The sequence below is a fragment of the Rhineura floridana genome, chromosome 8 (assembly GCF_030035675.1).
Source record: "Rhineura floridana isolate rRhiFlo1 chromosome 8, rRhiFlo1.hap2, whole genome shotgun sequence".
Lineage (NCBI taxonomy): Eukaryota > Metazoa > Chordata > Lepidosauria > Squamata > Rhineuridae > Rhineura > Rhineura floridana.
In genome coordinates this window covers 2632491-2653541 of record NC_084487.1, presented here as the reverse complement: position 1 = coordinate 2653541, position 21051 = coordinate 2632491, and the positions used below count along the sequence as shown (strand labels likewise).

The window sequence follows — 21051 nt, the reverse complement described above, 5'->3', positions numbered from 1 at the left end:
TACATGGCTTCTGCCAGAGAATTCTGGGAGCTGTAGTTTGTCAAAGATGCTGGAAATAACAGCTCTGTGAGGGATAAACTACAGTTCCCAGGATTCTTTGGGGGAAGCCATGACCATTACAGTGGTATGAATGTGCTTTAAATGTACAGGTCAGATGTGACCTAAGAAAGCCATACACAAATAAACACAAACACAACTTTTAGTTGTCTGAGAAATCCAGTCCACTTCCGCCTCCCACCCCCTTTGTTCCTCTACTTCCCACCCTTCCCTTGTCCCACCTCAGTCCATCACTCTACCCGATCCTCGCCCTCATTCTCCCGCGCCCTTAAAATGGTTCTGCTTCTTAACTCCATTCTTCCACCTGCCCCCCTTGGCCTAGTAATCCTTTCCCCCCAGAAGTATTACTAGGATCATCCATGAGTGATCTCACACTTATTATGTCATCATCACCATATCCCTTCCTCTACATCCACCACAGACAGTGGAAACTAGAAGCTCCAATGTCCGTGGGGCTGTGAATCCACTCCACATTAGTCTGAACTTTCAAGGAAAGAGCAGAGCAGAATCTTGACCTAAAATTTCACTCCGGGCTGTCAATGGAAATTATTCCCTGCCTTCTGGCCACCCAGAACCTTCCTCAGGGCTTCCTTCACCTCCTTGTTGCGGAGGCTGTAGATGAGGGGGTTCAGCATGGGGGTGATTACACAATACAGTATGGAGATCAAGGTGTCGATCTCCAAGGAGTAGCCGGCACTTGAGCGGTTGTAGTTCAGGTTTATCATCCCAAAATAGATGATGACCACAGTCAAGTGGGCCGCGCAGGTGGAGAAGGCCTTGCGCCTGCCAGTGTTTGAGCGGATCCGCAAGATGGCTAACAGGATGTAGATGTATGAGATGACAACAAGCAGGAAGGGGCTCAGCCCCCAAATAACACTTGCCGTGTGAAGGGCCATCTCGTTGATGTAGGTGTCACTGCAGGCGATTTTCAGAAGCGGAGGGACGTCACAGAAGATGTGGTCAATCTGGTTGGCCCCACAGAAGGCCAAGTTGGTGGCCAGTGCAGTGTGAATGACAGAGTCCAGGAGACCCCAGATCCAAGAAGTGGTGGCCAGGGGTACACGCACTGTCCTGCTCATCAGGTGAGCATAGTGCAAGGGTTGGCAAATGGCAGTGTAGCGGTCATAGGCCATGACGGCCAGCAGGGCACACTCAGTCCCTGCAAACGTCATCAGGAAGAACATCTGGGCCATGCACTGGTTGTATGAAATGGTGTGTCTCTCACGCAAGAAGTTCACCAGGATCTTCGGGACGGTGACGGAGGAGTAGCAAATGTCCAAGCAGGACAAGTGGCTGAGGAAATAGTACATGGGGGTGTGAAGGCGGGAATCCAGCTGGATCAGGGTGAAGATCACAGAGTTTCCCACCAGGGTGATGAGGTAGATGACCAGAAACAGCAGGAAGAGGAAGGCCTGACCCTTGTGGACCCCAGAGAAACCCAGGAAGAAGAATTCAGTCACCGCTGTCTGATTGCCACCTCCCCTGGGTTCCATCGAGGTCAGCTCTGAGAAGAGAACCAGGAAGGCCAGAGAGATTAATATGGATGGATTGCCTATTCCTCGCAAACAGGTGTATGTGGAATCCCACACAGAGTTGGATCCCCAAGGATCTCTCTGCTGTCATTATTTTTGTCATGGCTTCAGCAAGACTACGTTTCTACGTCTTGTGTTACGGAGACCCCTTTGGAAAAACCAGGGGCCTGCAACCCCCCTAATCCTGTAGCTTCAGTGTCTGCATGACCAGCAATTTCCCACTTACTTTAATGCTGGGGCCAATTCTGAGTGCCTGTACAGACCCAGCAGATTGTAGCTAAGCTCCCAGGCTCTGCCCAGCAGTTCTTTTGCAAATGAGGCTGCTCCAGAGATAAGCTCACACGATTGTCAGCAGGACAGGCTCTGCACAGTGTCACACTGCACACCTGCCTGCATTGCACATGTAGGCACACACACACGCCCTTACAGGTGCTCCATCGATGGAGACTGGAACAGCCAGGGCTAAACAAAGGGCAGAGACGTGAGATTCAAGTAAACTGGCCACTGGGAAAGATAAAAATCTCACACATACAGGAGCTACCTGTGCACCCACTCAGAGGGTCTTTTTGGTATAAATAAAGGCCCTAGATCTGGGAAGATAAGCCTCAACACCAGCTTGAAGAGGTGTGGCGTGGTGTAAATCCAAACAGGCCATAAAGGGGATCTCTTCGCTGTTGTAGGAAAAAGGAGAACGTAAGATATGACCTGTGCTCATAATTTATTATTTATTTATTATTTGATTTATATCCCACCTTTCCTCCCAGCAGCAGCCCAGGGCAGCAAACAAAAGCACTAGAAACAACCCAACAGCTTTGCTCCAATAAAGTACTAAATTTTCTTTCTTCACAAGTGTGTTTCATGGTCTTTGAGATCCCGAACTTTCTTGCCTCTGGCAAAACCGCCTTTGCAAAACAACACCTGCATGCATTCCAGGTGCACACAAACACACACCCCCTTACAGGTGCTCCATCAATGGAGACTGGAACAGCCAGCCTTGGGGTTAGAGGGCACCCGCTCACTTACGCTATGGACACACTAGTCACTTTTTCAAAAGCCGGAGAATGTTTTTTCTGGTTGCTTTTTGAAGCTGCTCTGCCCTCAGCTGGACACACCTCCCTTACCCACTGGGGGATTTCAGATCTTTCAGGACTACCAACAGCAAATTGTTGGGCCAATCACCGTCTGTGCCTGAGCCTAAAGCAAAGCGTTTCCATTGGCCACACCTGGATGGGCAATGGGTTGATCTACAAATCAGTTGTGAAATCTGTCTGAAGCTAAATTTTAAAAAATGTACTTGAGCTGATCCGATCAGGTTTTAGAGTAAAAAGGAGCAGAATTTGACTAGCGCCATGTGCCCCTGTTTTAAAAAAACAGAGATGGAGACACACTGGGAGCAGCACACCAGTAACTGTGTCTCTACCCTTACAGGGCGAATATATAGGGATGTCTTAGTGGATGAAAGAGGGAGCTAGATCTGCAGGAGAGAGATCTGTAGAGCAAAGAGATCACTCCTGCATTCTGCTATTAATGCCTTCCCCTTCGAAAGTATGAATTATATATCAGCCTACTCCCTACCACTCCTCTGTGCGCCCTCTGATCCTAAAATCCTGCTTTTTAATCACTAGATCTAGATATGTTTCCATAGGAGCCCCACACTGAAAGAAACACAGGGCAAGATTAATCCCAGCTAGGCAATTTCCCCTATCTTCAAATGCAAACAACAGCTCTAAATGCAAGAGGGAATGAAGGCAACCATCCCCACATTGCCTTTAGGAGGGAAAGAGAGAGAGAGAAGATACCAATCAAAGGAGCGAGAAAGAAGGGGCAATGCAGAGAGACTGGAGGAGAGAGGAGATGACCCCCCCTAAAACACACACACAGCTGCTAAAGCTCCTTTTTCATCCCAAAGCTACCACTGCAGAGTAGGAATGGGTGAGAAATCTGATTCAGCTTGCATTTAAAGCCGAATTTGTCGAATCCGCACTTTCCGAAACTGCATCAGAACCAAAACACAGACAACCTTTGAAATCTGCACTTATCCGAGTTTTGTGGTGCAGTTTTCCAAATAAGCAACGTTTGCAAAAATGACTATATTGGGGAAAGCATGCAAAAAATGAGTATCTTAGTGAAAATAACAGACAAAGATGCATCACATTAGGAGAAAATGCTAGCAGAAATGTGTGCATTAGTCAAAACTGCATACAAAACTACATATTTAGTAGGAGAAATTCTCACTGAAATGCTGGAGAAGTTTTGCAAACTGCTGCAGAAATGTGGAGGACGAAATTTAAGATTGGAAAAATAACAGAGAACCGAAATTGGCAGCTCCTCCCATCCCTACTGCAGAGCAGCCCCCGTTCTCCCCTCCCACAATTTCTCCCTGGCGACTATAAAAGCAAGGGAAGTTCCCTCTGCTGGGATACTTGCTAAAGGCTTTCTCTGTGAGGAATTGGAATTGTTTGGGGGAAATGGAGACGGATGGGTCAACATATAGGGACAGACTGTTGATTGGATGCATGTGTGTGCGCAGGCTCAGAGCAGAGGCAGAGACTGAAAATGGACTCCAAAGGGACTGTGTGAATGAACTGATTGCCATGATTTATTTATTTATTATTTTATTTATATCCTGCCCTTCCTCCCAGCAAGAGCCCAGGGCGGCAAACAAAAGCATTAAAAACACTTTAAAACATAAAACATGACTGATGAATATGTGTGTGCTGAGAGGGGTAGGAAAGAGGGGAGCCGTTCTAGTTCTGGATCTTTGTGTAGCCTCATCTGCACAAGCTGAAAACCATAGCCCAGTGGGAGAGCATCTGATTAGCACGAAGAAGATCCCAGGTTCAATCCCTGGCATCTCCAATGGGGCAAGGGCTGCATCCACTCTATCTGCCCCTGCAGGGCACTTCACGTATCAGGCTTAAAGTTGTATCCAGGGTGAGTCCTATTCAAAGCAGACCCACTGAAATAAATGGGTATATCTAGGGCCTGCTAGTTTTTAATAGGCGAATTCTAAATCTAACTTAGTTTGGATACAATTCTGCTTGGCACAGACAACATGCAAATGTGGCTCCACAGAGTCCTTTTTGGTGTCAGGTGTGAGAAAGTCCTAGGTTCTCTCCAGCCCTACCCCCCCAACTCCTTGCTCCATGTCTGCTGCCAGTTTTGCTTGGAATAGCCTTCCTCCCCTCCCCCACGCACATCTCTGCTCAACAGGCAGTTTCTCCCTCCTCCTTTAAGGTCCCCTGCAGAGTGGCGTTTTTTAGCAGGTGTAACAGGTCATTGGCACAGCAATAGTGCTTTCATGATGGACTGTCTGCACATCATTTGGGGGGACTTCTTGTGTTATGGTGCAACAAAAGCAGGACACACACACACATGCAACCCCCCCCAACCGGGAACATTGCGATATAGAAAGTTACAGAATTTCAGCAGGAAGTTACGGGATGTTCACTGATTGGAAACGAAGCAGTCTGTCCGCCCCAAGACCTGTACAGGTGCAAACACGTGGGATTGCGTATAACCTCCTCAGTGCCCTCATGAGCACAAATAATCATGAAGGCACTTTAGAAAAGATATCTAGGGGGGGCCCTCAGCCTTTCCACCCACCTCACATCTCAAGGGTGGCACCTTTCCTGGCACCCTCTTTGCTTTTCTGCCTCTGCTGCCCTCTGATGCTCCCCTTCTGCACAGCTGGGAGTCGGGGGATGAAAAGGTTTGAGGGAGCCACATTTCCTGCCCTGCAGATGCCCACAGGCCGCCACTTCCCTCCCCAAATGTACATTTGACTCCCAACCATCAGTACCAACTGGAGTAATCAGAAACTTTCATTATCTTTCTGCCCCCAAGAATTTATCGGATAGCAAAAAGGATTATCCAGTGTGGTGCAGTGGTTAGAGCCCTGGACTTGGACTGAGGACAGAGACCCAGGTGCAAACCCCACTCAGCTATAAACCTCACTGGGTGAGCTTGAGCCCCCATCACTTATCTCTCCTCCAAGTCTACCTTACAAGGTTGTTATTTATTACTGGAGCAATTTATTTGCCACTTAATCACCAGCACTTCTAAATGGTGTACATAAAGATGACAAAAAGCATACCGTGGATAAAATCAATTAATAAAATTAATCATAAAACTTCTGCCTGCTGAAATAGAAAAGACTTTGTTGAGCACCTGCCTGATCTCAGCTGGGAGAGAATTCCATGGAACTAGGTTCATGATACTGAATGCACGGCTTCTACAGCCGTCCATCTGAGTCGTGGGGATCCACTAAGAGGGACTCCCCACAAAATCTCAGGTGAGGGCCTCCTGCAGACACCATCTTATCAGGAGGTCTGTTCGGCACAACATAGGAAATGGACCTTTAGTGTGGTGGCACCTAACTTGCAGAATTCCCTCTCCTTAAATATTAGACAGGCGCCATCTCTGTTATCTTTTCATCACCTATTGAAGACTTTCCTCTTTCAACAAGCCTTTTAAGTAGAGATCTTGTCCCAGTCTGCGTCTGTGTTGGAATTGCTTTTTAAGATGTGTTTTAAAAAGGTGTTTTTAAAGATGTTTCAAATATGTTTTGTTTTTAAGATGTTTTCCATGTTGCCACCTTGTGCTCCTAATGGGAGCAAGGGTGAGATAGAAATTTAATAAATAATAAATAAAAATAATATAAGGGATCAGGCAGTCTCCAGGTAGGTCATCTCCAGGTAGGGCTGGGAGAGACCCCTGCCTGTTATCTTTTCATCACCTATTGAAGACTTTCCTCTTTCAACAAGCCTTTTAAGTAGAGACCTTATCCCAGTCTGTGTCTGTGTTGGAATTGCTTTATAAGATGTTTTTAACCCTTCTTTTTAAAAAAAAACAAATATATGTTTTTAAAGCTTTTTTTTATAGAAAAGATGTTTTGTTTTAATATGTTTTAAAGGATGTTTTGTTGTAAAGTCTGTTTTTATGATGTTTCAGAGTGTTTTTAGTGCGTTTGTTTGCCACCCTGGGCTCCTGCTGGGAGGAAGGGTGGGATATAAATCTGATAAATAAACAAACAAACAAATTTGTCTAAGACCCTTTTACAGCATCTTGTGGCAGCCAAACCTATCAATGTCTTGGGGAAGGGCCATAGCTCAGTAGCAGAGCATCTGCTGTGCGTGCAGAAGGTCCCAGATTCAGTCCCCAATTTCTTTGGAATTCCCTCCCCTTAAATATTAGACAGGTGCCATCTCTGTTATCTTTTCCGCACCTACAGAAAACTTTCCTCTTTCAACAAGCCTTTTAAGTAGAGACCTTATCCCAGTCCGTGTCTGTGTTGGATTGCTTTTTAAGATGTGTTTTTTAAAAAGGTGTTTTTAAAGATGTTTTGTTTTTAAGATGTTTTCAGTGTTTTATCCCATGATTGCTACCTTGGGCTCCTTCTGGGAGGAAGGACGATAGAAATTTAATAAATAAAAATAATATAAGGGATGAGGCAGTCTTTAAGGCAACATGGACCGAAGGTGTTAAGGGCCTTGGAGATTAACACCAGGACCCTATGCTTAACCCAGTAACATATGGGCAGCCAGTGTAAGCTCTTATGCACCGGAGTTAGGTGCTGGGGGTAGTCTGTCCCCAGCAATTGTAATAAATACACAACACAGTTTGTGGCTGGGTCTTGGGAGATGTCAGACTTTGCTAAGTTGCCTAACAAATGACTTGACCTGCCCTGCCCCTCTCCAGTTAATGGGATGGCTGGAGTTTATCATCCATTGAATGGATTTCTAACATCTCCAAAGGCTGCAACTCAGGTTTTCAACCATTTAGAGGTAACTTATGCACTTAAATATATATCCTGAGAGAACATGTACACTTAAATACATATTTAAACAATAGTTTTTATTTAAATATGTATTTGAGGTGTTTTTTAAAAATAACTTTTAGTAATTTTATTATTTATTTATTATTAAATTTATATATTATTAAAATTATCACTTGGCAGGTGGCTGCAAAATAGAGCAGAATTATAGGCAGAAAGCAGGTGAGACAGAGCAGAAATATATTTGCCTGCAGTGGCCAATCAGATGCTGCCGGCTGAGGAAGGCCACTATCAGGGCACAAGGACCACAGTGCTCCCCAGCGGTTGCTGTTCAGCCCCCTGCTACCTCAGGCTAATATTTAGCTACCCAGGCTAAAAGCCATCAATTGACTTACCTTCCTCAATGAATTTGTCTCAGATCATTTTAAAGCTGTCTAGGCCAGTGGCCATCACTGCATCTTGTGGCAGCCAAACCTATAGATGCTGCCATATTGCCCAGTTAGCCAGGTTTTATCCAGCTTCTAGCCATGCTACCCGGTGCCCACTTAGCCCATCAGGTGGCCCAGATTCTCAGCTTCCATTTTTCTTTTAAAAAAGCAAGTCTCTAGCCCTTGTCGGTCCAGAGAAACAAAGCAAAATGTGGAAGCAGTTTTCTGCCCATTTTGTGAGAAATCAGCCTACTCCCGCCTTCCATTGTTCTTAGCCAATGTGGGACACTGCAGCTGTCTTGTGAAAATGAAGAATTTTAGCCTGCCCGCCTGTTGTAGAATCCATTCAGTTTAGAAGACTGCACATGTTCACTTAATCAACACATGCAGCTCTGCCCCTTATCAAGATACTTTCTAGCTGAATCCGCAAGGAGAATCAGCCTTCATCTCCTTTCCCCCTGTGTCTCAAGTTATGTGTCTTAAGAGATGAATGCAATGGGAGCGTCTGCAATGGGAAGATGGAAGAAAGGGGTCTGAATCCACCAAACTCTCCCTCCCCTGCAGAACTACAAAATATAAAAGCAAACCTCCATGTAGAAAAGGCTGAGGTATTCGTATTTGCATTTTTTGGCCCTGCCCCCACCCTGTTCAATGGTGCTTACTCCCAAGTAAAGTTGCCTTGAAATGCAGCCTCAGTCACCCTGTTGCCCAGCAGAGGCTCTGTTCAGCAAATCAGAAAAGGCTAAAAGGTATTCTTCAAAATGACCAGTGCTTGGAAAAGTTACTTTTTTGAACTACAACTCCCATCAGCCCCAGCCAGTCACTGGATTGGGCTGATGGGAGTTATTGTTCAAAGAAGTAACTTTTCCAAGCTCTGAAAATGACTGGCAGGCATCTTCCAACCAAAGATCACCCTACTTCATTTCCTCCGCAGGGATGGATATGTGTGTGTGTATACATATATGCACATGTACATATATACACAGAGACAGAATCTATCTATCTATCTATCTATCTATCTATCTATCTATCTATCTATCTATCTATCTGTCTGTCTGTCTGTCTGTCTGTCTGTCTGTCTATTTAATGCAGGGGGTGCAACATTCCTCCCCGTAAGACCAATAGGAATGGAACAGCTGACCTGACTAATGCTAGCACAGCTTGACAGGTCTCTAGAATTCACTGTGTTTATTTATTTATTTACAAAAGAGGTGCCAGCTCTCACATCTCAATCACATTCCAGCCTTTATGATAGAAAGCTGTTTCGCCTTTCCTGATCTGATATGTGAGAATCAGTGTACTAAAGACATTTTTCACATGCTCAGACGCTGCTCTCTGTAGATAAGATGACTGACTGCACTGATAATATTGAAATCTTGATTTCTATCTGTGTTGCGAGGTGTAGCAGTTTTAATTGACGTTTTGCTGGCTTTTTGCTTTAAACTGGATTTGTAGACCGCTGCACTGGCTTGTTTTATGTTGGTTCCTATCTTGTGTTTTTATATTGGTTGTGTATTTTTCTTGATTTTGTTATGTTTGTAGGATAGAAATCCTCTTCATAAATAAATAGATAAGAACATAAGAACATAAGAAGAGCCTGCTGGATCAGGCCAGTGGCCCATCTAGTCCAGCATCCTGTTCTCACAGTGGCCAACCAGGTGCCTGGGGGAAGCCCGCAAGCAGGACCCGAGTGCAAGAACACTCTCCCCTCCTGAGGCTTCCGGCAACTGGTTTTCAGAAGCATGCTGCCTCTGACTAGGGTGGCAGAGCACAGCCATCATGGCTAGTAGCCATTGATAGCCCTGTCCTCCATGAATTTGTCTAATCTTCTTTTAAAGCCGTCCAAGCTGGTGGCCATTACTGCATCTTGTGGGAGCAAATTCCATAGTTTAACTATGCGCTGAGTAAAGAAGTACTTCCTTTTGTCTGTCCTGAATCTTCCAACATTCAGCTTCTTTGAATGTCCACGAGTTCTAGCATTATGAGAGAGGGAGAAGAACTTTTCTCTATCCACTTTCTCAATGCCATGCATAATTTTATACACTTCTATCATGTCTCCTCTGACCCGCCTTTTCTCTAAACTAAAAAGCCCCAAATGCTGCAACCTTTCCTCGTAAGGGAGTCGCTCCATCCCCTTGATCATTCTGGTTGCCCTCTTCTGAACCTTTTCCAACTCTATAATATCCTTTTTGAGATGAGGCGACCAGAACTGTACACAGTATTCCAAATGCGGCCACACCATAGATTTATACAATGGCATTATGATATTGGCTGTTTTATTTTCAATACCTTTCCTAATTATCGCTAGCATGGAATTTGCCTTTTTCACAGCTGCCGCACACTGGGTCGACATTTTCATCGTGCTGTCCACTACAACCCCGAAGTCTCTCTCCTGGTCGGTCACCGCCAGTTCAGACCCCATGAGCGTATATGTGAAATTAAGATTTTTTGCTCCAATATATATAATTTTACACTTGTTTATATTGAATTGCATTTGCCATTTTTCCGCCCATTCACTCAGTTTGGAGAGGTCTTTTTGGAGCTCTTCGCAATCCCTTTTTGTTTTAACAACCCTGAACAATTTAGTGTCGTCAGCAAACTTGGCCACTTCACTGCTCACTCCTAATTCTAGGTCATTAATGAACAAGTTGAAAAGTACAGGTCCCAATACCGATCCTTGAGGGACTCCACTTTCTACAGCCCTCCATTGGGAGAACTGTCCGTTTATTCCTACTCTCTGCTTTCTGCTTCTTAACCAATTCCTTATCCACAAGAGGACCTCTCCTCTTATTCCATGACTGCTAAGCTTCCTCAGAAGTCTTTGGTGAGGTACCTTGTCAAACGCTTTTTGAAAGTCTAAGTACACTATGTCCGCTGGATCACCTCTATCTATATGCTTGTTGACACTCTCAAAGAATTCTAATAAGTTACTGAGACAGGACTTTCCCTTCCAGAAGCCATGCTGGCTTCCATAGTGTTGGAAACGAGAGTCTACGCATTGAAGACTGAAGATGTAAGGTTTAAAAAAAGATTCCTCACATCCTCTCTCACTTTTTGGTGGTAATTACTAGGCACAAAACTAAGCAACTGGACAACCCTCATGGAGGGTGAGAGTGCCTGTCCTGAATCTGCAGCCAGAGAATGAAGCTGATGCATAAAATAACTCTGGATGGCAGATGTGATTCAAGGTGAATCTGATCTTCACCTTCTGAAACCAGCCACCCTGCGAAATCCTCACTTCTCTGAAATTTGCAATGCAGTTTTCCAGCCAAGAAATCTGCAGAAATTGCTGGGGCCACATGTGCATTCAAATGCATATATTACTACAAATAACATAGAAACATGCATGATATCAGGAAAACTGCCTTGCAAGAAATGTGTATATTAAGAAATGTTTGCATACAAATGTGTACATTGGGAGAGCTTTTTTGTTATTTAATCACAAATTGAGGTGGGAATGAGAGAGAAACCAAAATGGACAGATTCTCTCTCTCTCTCTCTCTCTCTCTCTCTCACACACACACACACACACTGGAGACAGGGATGCTGAGCAAGCAGATTGCTAAACACGGCGACTATTTCTAAGCATCACTCCTGCATGGAGCACTGCATGGCTGTGTGGCCAGCTATAAATGAGACAGCCGCCCTAGATCATTTCCCCATTTCCCAGGTTTATGTGTTTGAGTGTCTGATTGATTTAAGCATCCCGCACAGTGTAAGATGAAGGTCAATTTAAATTTTTCATGCCTTTACCCAAATGGGTGTGTGCAGATGAACTATTCCTCCCCCACCCCATTGCAAATGGGACCTTTCCTAGTCTGGGGAGGACTTTGTTTATCTGCTCCTCACCTGGCATCTTCCTGCTGAATGAACTCGGGTTCTTGCTGTTGCTCTTGGAAGGATGTGGAGATGGTCAATTTTGGATGCTGCTTCTTCCAGCTGACCTGGTCAGGGGGCCGGCTAGGAGGATCTCAGGGCAGGAGTCAGTGAGGGGAATAGAGAGGGCAGGAAGGTTGAGGGTTCCCACCTTCCCCTTGTCAGGACCGGAGACAGACCAAGACTGGCCCTGAAGGTCTCCCCAAGAAAGGTCCTGCTTTCTGGCTACTTCTGGACCTTCAGACGCCACCATGTGCCCCAGAAGAGGCTGTCTTCTGCCTGTGTCCTGTAGGGCCAACTCTGGCAGGGAAGAGGGCTTTTATTGAGAGCTTGAGCAGCCCCTGGAGAAGATTCCTCTGCATCACAAGGAAGGAAAATCAAGAAGCTCAGGAAAAGACATCTCCCCCTTGGCACAGGCAGTTTGTTTTTCCTGGCAGAAAAGGGTGGGGCCAAGAACAAAGGGTGGGGCCTCGGTAGTCAGCGAATAGCAATGTTCAAGCCAGAAGGGGCTGGCTCTTAGTTAACACTGGGGAAGAAGTTCAGTAATCTCACATTTGAAGGTGAAGCCCCTTAATTTGCACTTTCCAAAACAATAAGTGAACTGAAACAATTATCCTTCGAAACTGAATTTTGCAATGCAGTTCTCTAGCCAAGTTATGTGTACAGAAATGTACCTTGGTACACCAGTGAACAAAGGGCAATGAAACAGGCTGGATGACAGCTAGAGCGCAAGTGGTGAAAGACGTGCTGTGATGACGATCAGGCATGAGTTAAACATCATAAATATTCCTACTATGTGGCAGCGAGGGTGGTGAAGAAGGCCCACGTCTCTGCCACCGTTGCATCCTCAAGTAATTCTCCAGTGGAGATTTTCCATATTGTCAGCGGTCTATTGTCATCAACTCCAAGAAATGGAGTTTTAGACCCTTCAGAGGCCCACTGGGAATTGTTTAAAAGGCACTTTGAGGGTAAAGGTGCTCACCTCTATTGCTATCTTGATGCGCCATCCACATCTACTGTAGTCCCAGTGAGCTGTCCAGTGCAACATCTGCTGCAATTTCTTGGGATTGGTTTCAGGTGATGTAGCCTGATGATGTGGATAAGGTGCTTGCAACAATGTAGCCAGCAAGGTATTCTCTAGACCAGCCTTTCCCAACCAGTGTGCCTCCAGATGTTGTTGCACCACAACTCCCATCAGCCTCAGCCAGCATTGCCAATGGTCAGGAAAGATGGGAGTAGTGGTCCAACAACACCTGGAGGCACACTGGTTGGGAAAGGCTGCTCTAGTCCCTTGCCCTTCTTGGCTTATTAAAGCTTGCCAAAGGGCAGAGCTTAGAAAAGTTACTTTTTTGAACTACAACTCCCATCAGCCCAATCCAGTGGCCATGCTGGCTGGGGCTAATGGGAGTTGTAGTTCAAAAAAGTAACGTTTCCAAGCTCTGCCAAAGGGATATGACTGAGTGGATTCAGGGTGTGGCCAACATGTCTTTGTGGGAGGCAGTAGTCCCACCCACCCTGAAAATGTCAGTGATCCCATCCTCCTGGAAAAGCCCACCGTGGGCCCATTGGTTTGTGACAATTACCGTGCAGTTGCAAATACCCCCTTTTTAGGGCAGGTGATTGAGAGGGTTGTGCCGCAGCATTTGAAAGTACTCTTGAATGAAACAGATAATCTTGACCTATCCCATTCTGGGTTCAGGCCTCGTTATGTGACTGAATCCACCTTGGTCACCATGGTGGATGACCTTTATTGGGAAAAGGATGGGGGGAGTGCGACTCTTCTTACTTGATCACTCCGCGGGTTTTGATACCATTGACCATGGTATCCTTCTGAGCTGACTTGGTGAGATGGGTATTGGAGTCACAATTTAGCATTGGGTGATTGCCATTCAGCCCCCTGGCAGTTGTGCTGTAGGGTGTGGCAAGTTTTATCAAAGCTGTTGAACATCTATATGAAGTCTTTGGGAGTGATCATCAGGAGATTTGGGGTGAGCTGTCAGGAGTACACTGATGATACCCAGCTCTATTTTTCTGTAACATCTGAATTGGGAGTGGCCGTGCAAGCCCTGGGCCACTGCCTGGACTTGGTGGTGGGCTGGGTGAGGGCCAATAAATTATGTATGAATCCTAGCAAGGTAGAAGCGTTGTAGGTTGGTGGTTCCTGAGTTCGGATAATTGGTCAGCTGCCTGATATGGATGGGGTCATACTCCCTCTGAAAGAGCAGGTTCATAGTCTGGGGGTGCTCCTGGATCCATCTTTGTCGCTAGAGGCCCATGTGACGTCAGTGGCTAGGAGTGCCTTTCACCAGCTTCAGCTAGTAAGACAGCTGTGGCCATTTCTGGACCAGAATAGCTTGACCTCTGTTGTCCATTCACTGGTAAACTCCAGGCTGGATTACTCTAATGCACTCTATGTGGGGTTGCCCTTGAGGTTGGGTCGGAAGCTGCAGCTGGTGCAAAATGTGGCAGCGAGACTGCTCACTGGGGCAGGATATCACCAACATGTTACCCCCTTGCTGAAAGAGTTGCACTAGTTGTCCATTAGCTACCAGGATAAGTTCAAGGTTCTGGTTTTGTTGCACAAAGCCCAATGCAACTTGGGACCAGGATACCTGAAAGACTGTCTGACTCCTTATATACCCAGTCGATCACTGCACTCTGCAGGTAAGTGCCAATCAAAAGTACAAGTCAGTGTCCATCGTACCCTTCAGTTTATTTATTTATAAGATTTCTTAACCGCACTTCACTGCAAGGTCCCAGGGCAGGCTATGATGATAAATATACTATTATACAATTGTAAAACCAATAAAAGAGATGTTTAGAGAAAAACCTCTCCTTTCCCCATATGTTTTTCAGGGGGCTATACCAAAATAGGAGGGCACAGCAACAGTTAAAGGATTTGAGGCTTCTCTGAGGTTCAGGACTGGACCCCCTCACAGTGGTAAGATTGAGCAGGCTGCTCAGACTGGGAGACAATTGAGTTGTTGAATGGGATGTTTTGTGCTAGAACAGAGCAGAATCTTGACCTAACACGTTGCTCCTGGTTGTCAATGGAAATTATTCCCCGCCTTCTGGCCACCCAGAACCTTCCTCAGGGCTTCCTTCACCTCCTTGTTGCGGAGGCTGTAGATGAGGGGGTTCAGCATGGGGGTGATTACACAATACAGTATGGAGATCAAGGTGTCGATCTCCAAGGAGTAGCCAGTGCTAGGGCGGTTGTAGTTCAGGTTTGCCATCCCAAAATAGATGATGACCACAATCAAGTGGGCTGCGCAGGTGGAGAAGGCCTTGTGCCTGCCAGTGTCTGAGTGGATTCTGAAGATGGCCAACAGGATGTAGATGTATGAGATGACGACAAGTATGAAAGGGCTCAGCCCCACAAAAACACTTGCTGTGTGAAGGGCCATCTCGTTGACATAGGTGTCACTGCAGGCAATTTTCAGAAGCTGTGGGACGTCGCAGAAGATGTGGTCAATCTGGTCGGCGCCACAGAAGGCCAAGTTGGTGGCCAGTGCAGTGTGAATGGCAGAGTCCAGGAGACCCCAAATCCAAGAACTGGTAGCGAGGGGGACACACACCCTCCAGCTCATCAGGTGAGAGTAGCGCAAGGGTTGGCAAATGGCAGCATAGCGATCATAGGCCATGACGGCCAGCAGGGCACACTCAGACCCTGCAAACGTCATCAGGAAGAACATCTGGGCCATGCACTGGTTGTACAAAATGGTGTGTCTCTGGCGCAAGAAGTTCACCAGGATCTTCGGGATGGTGACGGAGGAGTAGCAAATGTCCAAGCAAGACAAGTGGCTGAGGAAAAAGTACATGGGGCTGTGAAGGCGGGAATCCAGCTGGATCAGGGTGAAGATCACAGAGTTTCCCACCAGGGTGATGAGGTAGATGACCAGAAACAGCAGGAAGAGGAAGGCCTGACCCTTGTGGACCCCAGAGAAACCCAGGAAGAAGAATTCAGTCACCGCTGTCTGATTGCCACCTCCCCTGGGTTCCATCAAGGTCAGCTCTGAGAAGAGAACAAGGAAGGCCAGAGGGATTAATGTGGGCGGGTTGCCTATTCCTCGCAAACAGGTGCATGTGGAATCCCACACAGAGTTTGGTTTGGAACAGCCAGCCTTGGGGTTAGAGGGCACCCGCTCACTTACGCTATGGACACACCAGTTGCTTTTTCAAAAGCCGGAGAATGTTTTTTCTGGCTGCTTTTTGAAGCTACTCTGCCCTCAGCTGGACACACCTCCCTTCCCCACTGGGGACTTCAGATCTTTCAGGACTACCAACAGCAAAGTGTTGGGCCAATCACTGTCTGTGCCTGAGCCTAAAGCAAAGCGTTTCCATTGGCCACATCTGGATGGGCAATGGGTTGATCTACAAATCAGTTGTGAAATCTGTCTGAAGCTGAATTTTAAAAAATGTACTTGAGCTGATCCAATCAGGTTTTAGGGTAAAAAGGGGCAAAATTTGACTAGCGTCGTGTGCCCCCGTTTTAAAAAAACAGAGATGGAGACACACTGGGACCAGCACACCAATAACTGTGTCTCTACCCTTACAGGGCAAAAATATAGGGATGACTTTGTGGATGAAAGAGGGAGCTAGATCTGCAGGAGAGAGATCTGTAGAGCAAAGAGATCACTCCTGCATTCTGCTATTAATGCCTTCCCCTTCGAAAGTATGAATTATATATCAGTCTACTCCCTACCACTCCTCTGTGCACCCTCTGATCTTAAAATCCTGCTTTTTAATCACTAGATCTAGATATGTTTCCATAGGAGCCCCACACTGAAAGAAACACAGGGCAAGATTAATCCCAGCTAGGCAATTTCCCCTATCTTCAAATGCAAACAACAGCTCTAAATGCAAGAGGGAATGAAGGCAACCATCCCCACCTTGCCTTTAGGAGGGAAAGAGAGAGAGAGAAGATACCAATCAAAGGAGCGAGAAAGAAGGGGGAATGCAGAGACTGGGGGAGAGAGGAGATGACCTCCCCCCCAAAACACACACAGAGCTGCTAAAGCTCCTTTTTCATCCCACAGCTACAGCTGCAAAGTAGGAATGGGTGAGAAAACTGATCCAGCTTGCATTTAAAGCCAAATTTGTCAAATCTGCACTTTCTGAAACAGCATGAGAACTGAAACAGGGACATCCTTTGAAATTTGCACTTAGCCGAATTTTGTGGTGCAATTCTCCAACTAAGCAACGTTTGCAAAAATGACTATATTGGGGAAAGCATGCAAAAAATGAGTATCAGTGAAAATAACAGACAAAAATGCATCACATTAGGAGAAATTGCTAGCAGAAATGTGTGCATTAGTCAAAACTGCATACAAAACTACATATTTAGTAGGAGAAATTCTCATTGAAATGCTGGAGAAGTTTTGCAAATTGCTGCAGAAATGTGGAGGACGAAATTTAAGATTGGAAAAATAACAGAGAACCGAAATTGGCAGCTCCCTACTGCAGAGCAGCCCCCGTTCTCCCCTCCCATAATTTCTCCCTGGCGACTATAAAAGCAAGGGAAGTTCCCTCTGCTGGGATACCCGCTTCTGTTTCTGCCTGTGTAACCCCTATGGGTTATTGGTTTGGTCCAGTGGGTGGAGAAACCTTAAGGAAGGATTGTACTTGGGAGTTTGAGACTAGCAAACGTGAGGGCTGAAGAGAAAAGGAGCTGTTATTGCCAGGGAGTAAGGATTAGGCCCTTGCCACCTTGAATTAGGTAATAGGGTTTTAAATTATGTGTGTAAAAGGGAATGGAAGAGTAAATTCTTTCTTTTTTTTGTGGCTTTATGTATTTGAATTCATTTTATATTTTATTTAGGGCTTTAAGATTGTGTATGGGAAACTTCTGAACTTTCTCTCCTGGACCTTCTACAAGCAACGTCTTCATTGATACCTTGCTGGATGCATAGGACTTTGGGGGTTATTATGTTATGAAGACACATGATATATTCTGTTGGCATATATTGTGTTATGTTCTTTTCAATTATTACTTAATATATATATATAAAACAATTTTGTAATTGTGTTTGCAGTATTTATTTCAAAGAGCCCCATAGGACCCAAGAAAGAGGTACACCTGCTTCCCTCCAGTTTCGGGAGTCTGCTGGGCTGTCCTCCTTTGCTCTTCAGCAGTTGCCTCGCTCAACAGCACACCACTGCACTTAGAGGAAAGGAGGCAGCTCAGTCAGGAGCCTGTTACAGTGCACCACACAGGCACAGGGAAGTTGAAACTTCAGAGCAAGCCCATGTTTGGCTGTGGACTTAAGGCAGAAGCGCCCCCTTTCATGCAAATGACTGTGTTCCAAGGATTCCTGATTGGCGAAGTGCTGCCAGTCACAAGGAAAGGTGGCTGAATGGAGGATTGTCAAGTTTGGCCTCCCTACCAGGCTATTTTGAATGGAAACTGCTAAAGGCTTTCTCTGTGAGGGAAGCAATTGTTTGCGGTGGGCCAACATATAGGGACAGACTGTTGATTGGATGCATGTGTGTGCAGAGCAGAATCAGAGACTCAAAATGGGCTCCAAAGGGAGTGTCTGAATGAACTGATTGCCATGATTGATGAATATGTTTGTGTGGAGAGGGTGGGAGAGAGGGGAGCAGTTCTGCTTCTGGATTTTTGTGTAGCCTCATCTGCACAAGCTGAAAATCCATAGCTCAGTGGGAAAGCTTGGGGTGTGGACTGCTTTGCATACTGTAACTGCAATGAATTGGAAGCTGGAGAGTTCAAAAAGCAGGCTGTCTGACATTAATGTTTCACTCTGTGTTCAAAAAACAGCACTTTGGAAAAAGTTATTCAGTTAATCAAAACAATCCAGATTGTCTCCCCCTCCTGTTTATCAGGTGGGCTTCTTTGTAGCTTTCTCAAGCTTTGATGGGACAGTGAGGTAATTAGCTTACGAATGTTCTCACTCTGCTAATGTAAACAAAACCACTTAATAGTTAAAACAAGCCATTAAGTTGTGTGTGCGCAGGCTCAGAGCAAAGCAAAATCAGAGACTCAAAATGGACTCCAAAGGGAGTGTTTGAATGAACTGATTGCCGTGACTGATGAATATGTTTGTGCGGAGAGGGGTGGGAGAGAGGGGAGCAGTTCTGCTTCTGGATTTTTGTGTAGCCTTATCTGCATAAGCTGAAAATCCATAGCTTAGTGGGAGAGTATCTGCTTAGCACAAAGAAGATCCCAGGTTCAATCCCCAGCAACTCCAGGTAGGGCTGGCCTGAAACCCTGGAATGCTCTTGCCAGTCAGTGTAGACAATCCTAAACTAGATGAACCAATGGTCTGACTCAGTATACTGCAGCTTCCTATGTACCCTGGATTTATCCTTTACAAGAAGTGTTTCTGCCACTGTCTCAACTGGCCATTGTCAGCTTCAATGATCTGTTCTTTATTTGTAAAAAGAAGCTCTAGTCATCTCAGCCTGAAAAGTCAAAATATCAGTTAGTTCTGGCTACAAGCTGGAAATAAACACCATCTTGGGGGGGGGGACGTCCAGTATTTCATGATGCCTGTATTGCCAATCTGCGGAAGAATCTAGATGTACGATCAAAGAGGCTTAGAAATGGCATGTGAATGGCTTCTGTCCCCTGATTCATGCTTCATACTCCTGATTGATTTATTGGGGTGTTGATTACTTTGCATTTGTAACTGCAATGAATTGGAAACTGGAGAGTTCAAAAAGCAGGCTCTCTGACATTAAGTTTCATAATGTTTCACTCTGTGTTCAAAAAACAGCACTTTGGGAAAAGTTATTCAGTTAAACAAAACAATCCAGATTGTCTCACACTCCTGTTTATCAGGTGGGCTTGTGTATAGGTTTCTCAAGCTTTGAAGGGACAGTGAGGTAATTAGCCTACCAATGTTCTCACTCTGCTAATGTAAACAAAAGCACTTGATAGTCAAAACTAGGCTGGGGGTGCAGCTGAGTTCTCAAGCTGAAATTGTACCACGTGCAGGGTCAGGAGACATCACCCGATGGTTAAATCAGCAATCTGGATGATGGGAAGATAATGATCTAATAGGTGTAAGGTGTGCCCTCCCAAGGGGTTTTGAGCTATAAATATAGGACCCCTAGATCAGGGAGATTAAGCCTTCAGGGGGCTGAAGAAGCCCCAAGGTATAGAACAAGCCTCCAGGGGTCTCAAGAGCCCCAATCAGCCTCAGTACTGGCTTGAAGATCAAGAAGACTGAAGAGCAGTGATCCCTCCCAGGCTGTGCTGTTCAAAGGCTTCCAGCACATGTAAGATGGGGTGGGGGGAGATAGAGACTTGCTAGCTATTAGTTCCATTTTAGTGTTTTACTGCTTGCAAATAATGACAGCCTAAATGCTGTCAAAAACAGAAGGGAGTAGAAAAAGAGGAAGGCCAGACAAGAGATGGATTGATTCCATCAAGGAAGCCACAGACCTGAACTTTCAAGATCTGAACATGGTGGTTCATGACAGATGCTATTGGAGGTTGCTGATTCATAGGGTCGCCATAAGTCATAGTCGACTTGAAGGCAGATGCTGGCAGCCTAGATGCAAACAGTTTGCTCTAATAAACCTTTAACCTTTTTCACCACCAGCGTGTTCATTGTCCTTTTGAGATTCCAAACTCAATTGTCTTGTGCTTGGCCAGAGTTAGGCATTTGACGTTACAATGCCTTTGTAGAAATGCATGGTGTGACCACACTTGAATACTATGGACAGTTCTGGTTGCCAGACGTTTAAAAATTGGAGATTCTGGAGGTCCAAAAGCTGCAGAAAAGGGTAATTATGTGCTAAATTAGATGGTGCTGAAAGGGGACTATGCAAGACCAATGAATTGGTGATGGGCACCAACTTAGCTGCCTTTAAAAGGGAATTAGAGAAATACATGAAGTACAAATTTATCAGTGGCTGCTAGCCAGGATGGCTATCTTCTGCCTTCACTGGTGGAGACATTATCATCATGTCACTTTTTTCAAAATATTAACTTACAGTGACTTACAAAACCAAATAAAAAAGTAGATATGAAAAAAAGTAGATATGAAAAAAAACAAGCATAAATACAACCTAAAATAGCCAGGATGGTTATGTTCTGCCTTTACTGTCGGAGGCATTATCATCATCATCATCTTCATGTCACTGTTTTAAAAAAATTAACTCAATGTGACTTACAAAATCAAATAAAAAAATAGATATAAAAAACCCAAGCAGAAATACAACCTAAAATACTCACAATGCTACGAACAAAGGAGCAAATCCAAAAAGCCTCCGAATGCCAGTTTCTGGGAAACGGCAAGAGAGGAGAGCGCTGCTGCTGTGTGCTCAGGTCTTGCTCGTGGGCTTCCCATAACGGCCACTGTGAGAGGAACAGGATGGTGGACTGGGTGGGACTAGAGTCTGCTCCAGCTGTGGG

General features: G+C 45.4%; 2 protein-coding genes across 2 annotated transcripts; both read right to left on the bottom strand.

Moving 5' to 3' along the window:
• Window positions 1-593: 593 nt before the first annotated feature.
• LOC133390854 (olfactory receptor 5V1-like) lies at window positions 594-1628 on the bottom strand. Its single transcript, XM_061640273.1, has one exon. The coding sequence runs from the start codon at window positions 1548-1550 to the stop codon at window positions 594-596; it is 957 nt and encodes a 318-aa protein (XP_061496257.1). The 5' UTR covers window positions 1551-1628.
• Window positions 1629-14716: 13088 nt separating this feature from the next.
• On the bottom strand, window positions 14717-15673 carry LOC133390853 (olfactory receptor 5V1-like). Its single transcript, XM_061640272.1, has one exon. It carries the CDS (start codon window positions 15671-15673, stop codon window positions 14717-14719), a length of 957 nt encoding a protein of 318 aa, XP_061496256.1.
• Between the last annotated feature and the right edge of the window lie 5378 nt (window positions 15674-21051).

Coding starts and splice junctions, on each gene's coding strand:
- LOC133390853 (XM_061640272.1), bottom strand. CDS start 15,673: ATGGAACCCAGGGGAGGTGGCAATCAGACAGCGGTGACTGAATTCTTC.
- LOC133390854 (XM_061640273.1), bottom strand. CDS start 1,550: ATGGAACCCAGGGGAGGTGGCAATCAGACAGCGGTGACTGAATTCTTC.